Source organism: Nicotiana tabacum, chromosome 17 (assembly GCF_000715075.1).
Source record: "Nicotiana tabacum cultivar K326 chromosome 17, ASM71507v2, whole genome shotgun sequence".
NCBI classification, from domain to species: domain Eukaryota; kingdom Viridiplantae; phylum Streptophyta; class Magnoliopsida; order Solanales; family Solanaceae; genus Nicotiana; species Nicotiana tabacum.
This window is the reverse complement of record NC_134096.1, coordinates 95092972-95103897: the sequence shown is the minus strand read 5'-3', so window position 1 is coordinate 95103897 and position 10926 is coordinate 95092972. Positions and strand designations below refer to the sequence as shown.

Here is a 10926-nt window from a genome sequence, read left to right as displayed (position 1 = left end):
AATCATTCGAGCTATGATCGTCATTAATGACGATACTCGTAAAATTTTGAAAAGTCAACCGCGATACACTCTACAGGCACATGTACAATGAATTTAAATTTTTAATATTTTAATTCTCTACTATAGTATATATTTTTTTAACATAGCTTTTACTATTTCTGTATTCAATACGAACTACTTATAGAATACCACCAAATCGTGCTACCTTTCATTCCCCATGTCTCTCAGGTCTCTTTCTTAATTTCTCTGACTCCCTCTCCTCTATATATAACTGATCACATAGACTTGTTATTTATTGAGTTGTGAACCGTCTCAATATTTGTCTTTCTCTAAGTTGTGAGATGACTTAATAGCATATATTGCAACAAAAGAGTAGTTGGGGAGAATTAATCTTAGGGAAATTAAGTGTTCAGAAATGACTCCTACGAAGAGTAAAACCATGATACAAAAGAAAAGCTACGGCTCTTTTGTGTCAATTTTCATGCATGCCGATAGAGCAGATATCTTGTTGATGATTTTAGGTTTTTTTGGAGCAGTTTGCGACGGGTTTTCCATGCCGATAATGCTCATAGTCACCAGCAAACTCATGAACAATCTTGGTGGTACTGACACTTCAAACGCCGATAATTTCACGCACCACATCAATGAGGTAACAAATACACATTAAAAAGTAGTAATACTTTTTTCATACAAAGAAGCGACATGGATTGGTTGTCAAAACTTTCTATATCACAGCCTCGTTTGTTCCAAATATTTTTGGATGTTATAGCGAAGTGCTATTATATAGAACATATATTATAACGTAACATGAAAATTAATTTCGGAAAAAATTTGACTTTTATAGTGAAGTGTTGTTATATAGGGATGTTGTTATATAGATCGTCTTACCGTAATATATAGTAATGAATTAACAAAGTTTGGTTTATGATCTGATTGCAGAATGCTTTGGTTCTGGTTTTCCTTGCATGTGGACAATGGGTCGCTTGTTTCTTAGGTTTGTCTATCCTCTTTCCAATCCATTGATTTTCATTCGATCTCAATTTGCATCAAATTTAAAAATTTCTTTTCCTTTTTTTTTTTTTTTTTTTTTTGCGCTATAGAGGGATTTTGTTGGACAAGAACAGCAGAGAGGCAAGCTTCAAGGCTACGAATAAGATACTTGAAAGCAGTTCTAAGGCAAGATGTTGGCTACTTTGATCTACATGTTGCTAGCACAGCCGACGTTATAACTAGCGTCTCAAGTGACAGTCTTGTCATTCAAGACTGCATTAGTGAAAAGGTTCGTTTAATTTCCTTTTCCACTCAAGTCTCAAAAAATAATGTGTTGCTATAAGTTATATAATACCGATCGACAGTGTAATGAATTTTTATAGCAATGTTATGAATGTACAGAATTTAAACTCTTTGAGGTTTAGCTGACATTATTTATAATTTGGACATATATATAGGTTCCAGTTTTCTTGATGAACGTAGCAGCTTTTATTGGATCATACGTGGTAGGATTCTTGATGCTATGGAGGCTGGCATTAGTAGGATTTCCCTTTGTTATTTTCTTAGTAATACCAGGTCTCATGTACGGGCGGGCTCTAATGGGCATAGTCAGAAAAATCAGGGACGAATATGGCAAAGCTGGAACAGTTGTGGAGCAAGCAATTTCTTCGGTTAGAACAGTTTATTCGTTTGTAGGAGAAAACAAAACTATAGCAGAGTACTCTGCTGCACTAGAGGGAACTGTAGAATTGGGACTAAAGCAAGGTTTAGCAAAAGGTTTGGCCATTGGAAGTAATGGCATAGTATTTGCAATTTGGTCCTTCATGTCTTATTATGGTAGCAGATTGGTCATGTATAATGGAGCACATGGTGGCACCGTTTTTGCCGTCGGCGCTGCAATTGCTATCGGTGGACTGTAATTATCTTTACCTTTTCTCACTCTCTCTTCCTTTTTTCTCTCCTTTAAGTTTGTTTATTACTATGTCGAAAATTATTGAAAAATGTCCTTTGTGAAAATATTTTTGATATTTGATTAGTGAATGAAAAGGATCAACAATATTTTGATTAATTAATAAAAAATAATAAAAGTATTTAAATATTAATTAAAATAAGTAATATGGAATTAAAAAGTTAAGATAATTAGGGAAAAAATAAGTTTGCTCATACGTGAAAGAAGTTATTTCCTCCTTTAGATGAAAATTATTTTTTCTTGAAGAACGACTTCTGACATATCAAACTAACTTGCTTATTGAAAAACATTTTGCTGCAATTCCGTGATATTCAATGCAGCCTTTTTCTCTTAAATTATTCATGAAACGGTTATTCAAACCTGGGAAATGTGTTATGGTTCAATTTTTTGGACTGTTCATTTATTTCGCAGATATGACAAGTTTGACAAATACTACATAACACCAAAATCCTTAAAATAATTAATGTGCGTCGTAGTTTGTACTCCTGTTGTTTCAAATTTTTAAAAAAATCTTAAAAAAGATTTCTGATTAATTTATAAAACATGGGTTTTTTTGCACTCCAAACAGATCATTGGGTTCTGGTTTGTCCAACGTGAAGTATTTTTCCGAAGCAAGTGCAGCTGGTGAACGAGTAATGGAAGTGATAAAAAGGGTACCAAAAATAGACTCAGATAACATGGAAGGCCAAATACTGGAAAGCGTAACAGGGGAAGTGGAATTCAGACACGTGGAATTCGCATACCCTTCGAGACCCGAAAGCATAATTTTGAAAGACTTTAACTTAAAAGTCCCAACAGGTACCAAAATTTGAAATTTTATGAATTCTAAACTTATTGTTCGTTTTAGTTACTGAATTCATAATTAAATATTTATATATATTTGATAAATTTACTAATGCAAATATAAAATTAAAGTAAAGGTTAGTACAGTCAAATCTCTTTATATTCGTTTGTTCCGAATATTTTTGGTTGTTATAGTTGACTTTTATATTGAAGTGTTGTTATATAGGGATACTGTTATAGAGATACCTGACTATAGTACTAAATATTGTTGGTATCTAATCCTCTAACTTCGCCCTGCAGGAAAAACAGTAGCATTAGTGGGCGGAAGTGGATCTGGGAAATCAACAGTAGTAGCATTGCTACAGAGATTTTACGAACCACTTGCAGGAGAGATATTTGTGGATGGGGTCGCTATTGAAAAGTTGCAGCTCAAGTGGCTAAGGTCTCAAATGGGTTTAGTGAGTCAAGAGCCAGCACTTTTTGCAACTACAATTAAGGAAAATATACTTTTTGGGAAAGAGGATGCATCTATGGAACAAGTTATTGAGGCTGCAAAAGCTTCTAATGCTCATAACTTCATCAGTCAGTTGCCTCAGGGTTATGATACCCAGGTGCGTTCCCTTTAATTTGTACTTATCAACCTGCAATTTCCTTCTATTTGTCCTTATCCTTACGTTATCATGAGAAATAAAAATTGTGGAAAACGGTCAAAAATATCTAATATAAAATAAAAAATAAAAAAATACACACATATATATATATATGTAATTTTAGTTTGACAAATCATTTCGTACAGTATAGTGAATGATAATTTTAAGCCAAAATCAAAAGTAAAGCGATAAATTTAGACCTCTTCTTTGAAGTATTTTGACACGTAAAACTTGTCAAATACACATGAAGCTCTATTAAAGTCACGAACAAACACAAGATGATTGGCTAATAGTAAAAGTATGAATAATCTCAAAGCAACCGAGCGTAAAATTAATATATTTCGTATCATAGATAGGTATATTTGGACCATTTCTCTTAAAACTGAAAATAGTTGTTTACTCTCAACTTGACTCGCTAACAAGGAGGAGTAGAGTTCTTATCTTGCTAAAATTGTTCTCGTGCTGATTTCCACTTGTGTCTCAAACTGGCCATATACAAGTCGCTGTTAATGAATAGCTTTTGCTACCACGATTTGAGTCAAAATGATTGATTCTTTTGTGTGCAAGGAATTCCGAATGCACTTAACTTATGCTTTATAATGTCTCGGTTCTTGAAAGGTCAAAATGTTTTTGTTAGATGTCATTTTCTTTTCATGTTGTCAAACAAGTGGGTTCTGCTATGGAATATGTCATTAAGTAATTTGACCAAATAAACTAATCTAAAACTCTATTTTTTTTTTGGTAGTGCTGCAACGAAATGCAAAAGATATTTTACTCAACTAAGTTTATTCGTACTACTAGATCAAAACAAAGTGTTCATTTTATGTGGTATGTTTTCTTTTTTAGTAAAATTATACATTTTTATATCTAAAAACTTTTTAACTTTTTAACTTCTCATTTTGAACTTAATAATATAGTCGCATAGAAATGTCACAATTACAAGTTCTTAGACTACTTTTGTAAGTGTGAACACAATGCCTTTTTTTTCTTCTTATAACACCTGCCATATAAAAGTGAAACAAGAGATACATTGTTAAATAACATATCAAAAATCAAATCCGTTGCACTTATATAATTTAGTTTATGCCTGAAAATTTTCAGAACTTGTAGAAAAATTACATGCACGCATACAAAATGTCCCTCTATGTTTTGTACAATATAACATATGCATTTGAGAGTTATCATTTTGAAACTCGAGAGTTACAATTTCATCAGTGGGCTATGCAAGGGTGTTCAAAGTCTATTTTTAATCAATAACAAGTAATATTTTACCTTATACGTAGTATAATTTTTCGTCCATGAATTTCACCACATAAAAACCTGAGATTTAACATGAACAAACATGCATACAGGTGGGGGAGAGAGGTGTACAAATGTCAGGGGGGCAGAAGCAGAGGATAGCCATAGCAAGAGCCACAATCAAATCGCCCAGAATACTCCTCCTAGACGAGGCAACCAGTGCACTTGACTCTGAATCAGAGCGCGTCGTGCAGGAAGCTCTAGACATGGCCGCTGTTGGCCGCACCACAATCATCATAGCCCATCGCCTCTCCACTATTCGCAATGCTGACCTTATAGCCGTGGTCCAAGATGGTCAAGTCAAGGAAATTGGCTCACACGACGACCTGATTGAAGAGGAAAATGGACTATACACCTCCTTAGTCCGTCTCCAACAAACTGAAAAACCAAGTGATGAATTCTACATTGCACCTACCAATAAAAACATTGTCTTTGCCCCATCAAATTTAAATCCTGGATCCGCCTCTGACTATGACATACAAAATACAAGTAGCCGAAGGCTTTCAATTGTGAGCCGGTCAAGTTCAGCAAACTCAGCTGCGCAAAGCCGTAGAGTGGATCAAAATGCAACAATTTCCAGTACTACAGAACAATTATTTCCTGTACCTTCATTTAAAAGGCTACTGGCTATGAATTTGCCAGAATGGAAGGAAGCAACGCTGGGATGTATAGGAGCAATATTATTTGGAGGAGTTCAACCAGTGTATGCTTTTGCAATGGGGTCAATGATTTCTGTCTATTTCTTGCCTAGTCATGATGAGATTAAGGAGAAGACTAAGATATATGCTCTGTGTTTCCTCGGGCTGGCATTCTTTTCCCTTATTGTCAATGTACTTCAGCACTATAATTTTGCAGCCATGGGAGAGCAATTGACTAAAAGGGTTAGGGAAAGGATGTTGTCCAAGATGCTTACTTTTGAAATTGGGTGGTATGACAAGGACGAGAATTCCACTGGTGCTATTTGCTCTAGACTAGCCAAGGATGCCAATGTGGTAAGTCCTTTAGTATTATTAACACTTACTGCAACAACAATCTAAATTAACACAACTTGCTTTGCTGTGAGCCTGTGACCAACCAAAAGCTAAGACTACAATCATTAAGCAAAAGCTAAATGTATTTTTGGGGCCTTACATTTGTATGCACTATTGTTCAAAAGTCTGAAGATAACACTTACTGGTTTTATAATTGTGCAGGTGAGGTCTTTGGTCGGGGACAGGATGGCATTACTCATTCAAACAGTCTCGGCAGTGACCATTGCTTGCACCATGGGCCTAGTTATCGCGTGGAAACTTGCATTGGTTATGATCGCGGTCCAGCCTCTCATCATAGTGTGCTACTATTGCAAGAGAGTGCTATTGAAAAGTATGTCTAAGAAATCCATAAAGTCACAAGAAGAAAGCAGCAAGTTGGCAGCTGAAGCAGTTTCCAATCTCAGAACTGTAACAGCCTTCTCCTCCCAGGCACGAATCCTACAAATGCTCAAGAAAGCCCAAGAAGGCCCACAACGAGAAAGTATACGCCAATCATGGTTCGCTGGAATTGGGCTTGGCACTTCCAACAGTCTCATGACCTGTACTTGGGCTCTTGATTTCTGGTATGGCGGCAAACTCATGGCAGCAGGGGAAATTGGAGCAAAGGCACTCTTCCAGACCTTCATGATTTTAGTTAGCACTGGGCGTGTCATTGCGGATGCTGGAACAATGACGAACGACCTCGCCAAAGGTGCCGATGCAGTTGGGTCGGTCTTTTCAGTGTTGGATCGATATTCCTTAATCGAGCCAGAGGATTCAGAAGGTTACAAGCCCAAGAAGATAACGGGCAATGTCGAGCTGTGTGATGTGGATTTCGCGTACCCTGCTAGGCCCAATGTGATTATCTTCAAGGGGTTCTCAATAAAAATCGAAGCAGGAAAATCAACAGCATTGGTAGGACAAAGTGGATCAGGAAAGTCTAATATAATTGGTCTAATAGAAAGATTCTATGATCCCTCAAGTGGCTTAGTGAAAATAGATGGCCGTGACATAAGATCATACCACTTGAGATCATTGAGGAAACAGATTGCACTTGTAAGCCAAGAACCAACATTATTTGCAGGAACCATAAGGGAAAACATAGCCTATGGAGCATCAGAAGAAGTGGATGAATCAGAAATAATTGAGGCTGCGAAGGCAGCAAACGCCCATGATTTCATCTCAGCATTAAAAGATGGATATGAGACTTGGTGTGGGGACAGGGGACTGCAGTTGTCAGGAGGCCAAAAGCAGAGAATCGCGATAGCACGGGCAATATTAAAAAATCCAGGAGTGCTATTGTTGGACGAGGCAACAAGTGCATTGGACAGTCAATCTGAGAAAGTAGTACAAGATGCACTTGAGAGAGTGATGGTCGGGCGAACAAGTGTGGTGGTGGCACACAGGCTAAGTACTATACAGAATTGTGATACCATTGCTGTATTGGACAAAGGTAAAATTGTGGAGAAAGGGACTCACTCTTCTTTGTTAGCCAAAGGGCCTAGTGGAGTTTACTACTCTCTTGTTAGCCTTCAAAGAACACCAAACTCTAGCAACACCTACATCAGTTAATCATTCATCAAATGAGATAGGTTGGTGTTCCCAAATAATCTTGAAAATCAGCAGCCTCTTTTTTGTTTCTTGTTTTCGCCTTCTTTCCCAAAGAACCCTTTGGCATATTAGTTTGCTGCTTGGAAGTCTTTGTCCCATTTTAAATGTATAGATATTTTGGTAATTTTAGCAATACATATAACTTTACAGCTGGTTACTTGAATCATTCCACCTTCCATTGCGACACCAGACCTGTTATATGTTTCATTCTTATTTTTCTTTTTTGTTCTTGTTGTAAGAGTACTAGAGCTTCATACAGATTCTGTTCAAGCAGTTTTAGCGGTAAAACATTATAACCTTAAATACTAAAAGACCCCAGGAGAGACTAGAAATCCGGCATAGCGAAGGATCCACAACTTAAACACTAATCAAGTAAGAACGAATGTCATCATTGAAACAGGTTACACTAAACATGAATCGGCAATTAGAAAAAGAAGCAACCAAAAAAGTTCTAGGATCTAGGGGAATAGAGGAAAGCATCACATTATTAGCTGAATCCTGAGAAATCACAAATCAGGATTTTCACTATTGCAGTGCCTTCCATGGATTTGATGTCAATAGGAAACAACAGAAAACATCATCCGTACTACCTGAAATTGCTTCTGCTTTGGACAGCTTCAGGAAAAAACACATTGTTCGTTCATATCGTGGAATAAATACGCCTTAAGTTTTATAAAATTCAACTTTTTATCCCCTTCGAGGTGATCAACCAGTGAAAGATAAAAAACACAAAGTTCAACAATTTACAGACGCCCCTACCTTTTTATGAATTACACCTACTAAAACACTAAACATGACATAGGAACCAATGTTAGATTGGTTAAATTGAGCTATCAGCAACACCTCAAATCCTAAGTCAACAAAATAACACTGCTAAAACCTCTCCTTCACCTTTTCACATAATGCTATCTCCTAGAATCTTCATGGCCCTTCAGAAGATGTCTCATTCATTCCACATAGATAACAATGACGAAATTCAAGAGTTAAAAGCATCCAACCTCTACAGAATACATCAGACAATCACCAATTGAACATGATATTTTGAATGATATATATGGAGCTAAAAGGGTGATCTATGATTTCCAAAAATTATGATACCACAATTAGAATGTTAAGTAACCTGTTACAACATCAATATCAAAATTTGCACAAACCCGCGACTCTAGATCTTTTGATGCACTAATGGTCTTGGTGCAAAAGTAATTCAGTGCCCAAAATGGACTCCTTTGACTGTGAAATTATTTTTGTTACTATAATCAACAGCGGAAAAACTTAAAACAGATAAGAACAAACAAATGTGAATTAATCAAAGAAACAGATTACATCTAACTTCAAGCACCAAGCAGTTGCTTGAAGGAGTTATCTAAACCCTATGATTATCTCATATGATAACCTAATCCATCAAACAAACAAAAGATTTTGGATAATTTAATAATCCATCAAACAATATTAACCATAAAATTAACCTCAATCTCACAAATAACCTGAGAAGGACATAAGTTACCATAACTATAGTTCATTATACATAAAGAGCATCATTATATTACCACCCAAAAAAATACAAGGCAAAAGAGAAATCATGAGAAAAGAAGAGTTCAACTTACTACATTCTGTTGACCCTTTTCAAAATCTTCTATTAGAAGGGGGTCAACATTTTCTTCCGGTTCCCAGGTAGCTTCCTCAATATCAGTCCATTTAACCAAATATTCTCCCTTCCCATCCTCACCTTCTCTCTTCTCAAGAATACACTCTGCCACTGCATATTCCAAACCAGCCTCAAAATCTCTCACCAAATCCTCACTTATCAGCCATGCTTTCACCCATTCATTATCCTCCCCATCCTTCCACTTGACTAAATACTCCACATTTTCACCTTTCCCTCTCTTCTCCAATATCTCCTCCACTGTTGCATATTCGAAAATCGCATCCTCCAATATCCTAACCACATTCTCTAGTCCCAATCTCCTAGCAAATTGCATTGGGTTTCCTTTAGGCGTTTGATTCAAAATCATCCTCGCCAAGCTCAGAGGCGTTTGTCCTCTATAATCCTCGACCTCAGGGTCTGCCCCGAGGTCAATTAACAGCTTGGCGACACCCGGCTTAACATAGCCGGCTGCCATGTGCAGAGCCGTCAAGCCGCCATTCCTATCGCGATAGTCCACGTCAGCGCCAGCTTCAGCTAGCAGCTTGACACACGGCTCGGACCCCAGACCCGAGACAAAGAGCAAAGCCGTACGTCCATCCTCATCAACTGCGTCCACATCTCTGTCGTCGTCAGCTTCTAGAAATTTCTTAAGAGCGGATTCGTCGGCCTTTTTAGCGGCATTCCACCAAGGAGTTTCGTACTCGGCCACAACATCTTTAGCAATGTAATCAGAGGGGACCCATGTTGGGGCATGTTCGTCTTTCCACTCTATCAAGTACTCCATTCCTTTCCCACCTTCAATTGCTCTACTTCCGATGATTTTGTTAACTTCTCCGTACGTTTCATCCTCATCGTAATCTTCAAACAGTACCGGTTCTTCCTCTTCAGCAGCTGCGACTGCTTGTTGCTGCTGGTTCTGAAGCGTAGCAAATACTGAGAAATTGTTCTTGTTGCCGAGTTTCTTTAGACGGATAAAAGGTTGATGAGAGAAGGTGGGAGGGAATTGAGGGGAGAATTTGAGTTTGAGGCGGGAGAGAGAGGAATTGACGAACAGAGCATCCATTGGAGAGCGACGCTGGGAATCGGGCTCTGCTTCTTTTGAATGGCCATGAGCATCTCATAATCCTATGAGGGGATGCTTTATGGATAAGATATTATATCTATTCATTTTCCACTGTAATGAATGGAACTTTTAGCCAAAATTGTGCCTTATGTTTGGGTTAACTTATTGTTTAAATTTGCAAAACTTGAGCAGGTTTAATACTAAGTTTAACTTTCTCCTTTATCTATTGCCCTTAGTATTTATTATCCTTTAAGTTTATTAAACTTGAGCAAGTTTAGTCCACTTAACAAAAGACCCAAACTGATGGGTAAAAAAACTTTCAGTACTCAAATTTTACAGAACCGATGTAGTGAACCTAAACCTGTTTAACGGGCCGGGTTGACCCGATTTCGGACCGGCCTAGACCGGTAGTAAATCGGACCAGCCCGGACTGGTGGAAGGGGTCGGGTAGGGCTGGGTTTGGGGGGGTTTGGGGGTTAGTCCGTATATATTTTTTTACTGGTTAACCAGACCGGTCAAACTCGATCAATGCAAATTACTGTTGAACCGGTTAGCCGAACTGGCCCGGTTGAAAAAAATAGTGACCGGTCGGTCACCAATCCTGACCGGTTGCCAAGTTTTTAAAATCGGGCTTAACTAGTCCGGGCCCATCCGATGAAAAATTGAACCGGAACGGTTCTGGGCCTAAGGCCCGGCCCGGCCCACCTCTTTGTCACCTTTAAGATTGTAGAAACAAGTGTGATAATTTTTTTAAAAAATTAAAAAATAGTCGTTGAACCGGGTCGGGCCGGTTCGGTTAACTGGTTCAAAAGTAACTTTTATTGATCGGGTTTGACCGATCCGGTTAACCGATAAAAAAATATATACGGACCAACCCCCTAACCCCCCAAACCCAACCCTACCCG

General features: G+C 37.8%; 2 protein-coding genes across 2 annotated transcripts; one reads left to right on the top strand and one right to left on the bottom strand.

The window, feature by feature from the left end:
* The first annotated feature begins 285 nt into the window (after window positions 1-285).
* Window positions 286-7479, top strand: LOC107768291 (ABC transporter B family member 15). The gene is made up of 8 exons (XM_016587403.2): window positions 286-649; window positions 940-994; window positions 1101-1279; window positions 1449-1906; window positions 2529-2758; window positions 3044-3354; window positions 4746-5684; window positions 5886-7479. The coding sequence occupies exons 1-8, from the start codon at window positions 416-418 to the stop codon at window positions 7272-7274; spliced, it is 3795 nt and encodes a 1264-aa protein (XP_016442889.2). The 5' UTR covers window positions 286-415; the 3' UTR covers window positions 7275-7479.
* A 1251-nt stretch (window positions 7480-8730) lies between these two features.
* On the bottom strand, window positions 8731-10144 carry LOC107768293 (signal recognition particle 43 kDa protein, chloroplastic-like). Its single transcript, XM_016587404.2, has one exon. It carries the CDS (start codon window positions 10019-10021, stop codon window positions 8909-8911), a length of 1113 nt encoding a protein of 370 aa, XP_016442890.1. The 5' UTR covers window positions 10022-10144; the 3' UTR covers window positions 8731-8908.
* Between the last annotated feature and the right edge of the window lie 782 nt (window positions 10145-10926).

Excerpts from the sequence above, each read along its gene's own strand:
- LOC107768291 (XM_016587403.2), top strand. The coding sequence starts at position 416 with ATGACTCCTACGAAGAGTAAAACCATGATACAAAAGAAAAGCTACGGC. Across the intron at positions 650-939 it reads TCACGCACCACATCAATGAG|AATGCTTTGGTTCTGGTTTT; the intron begins GTAACAAATACA and ends ATCTGATTGCAG. Across the intron at positions 5,685-5,885 it reads TAGCCAAGGATGCCAATGTG|GTGAGGTCTTTGGTCGGGGA; the intron begins GTAAGTCCTTTA and ends ATAATTGTGCAG.
- LOC107768293 (XM_016587404.2), bottom strand. The coding sequence starts at position 10,021 with ATGGATGCTCTGTTCGTCAATTCCTCTCTCTCCCGCCTCAAACTCAAA.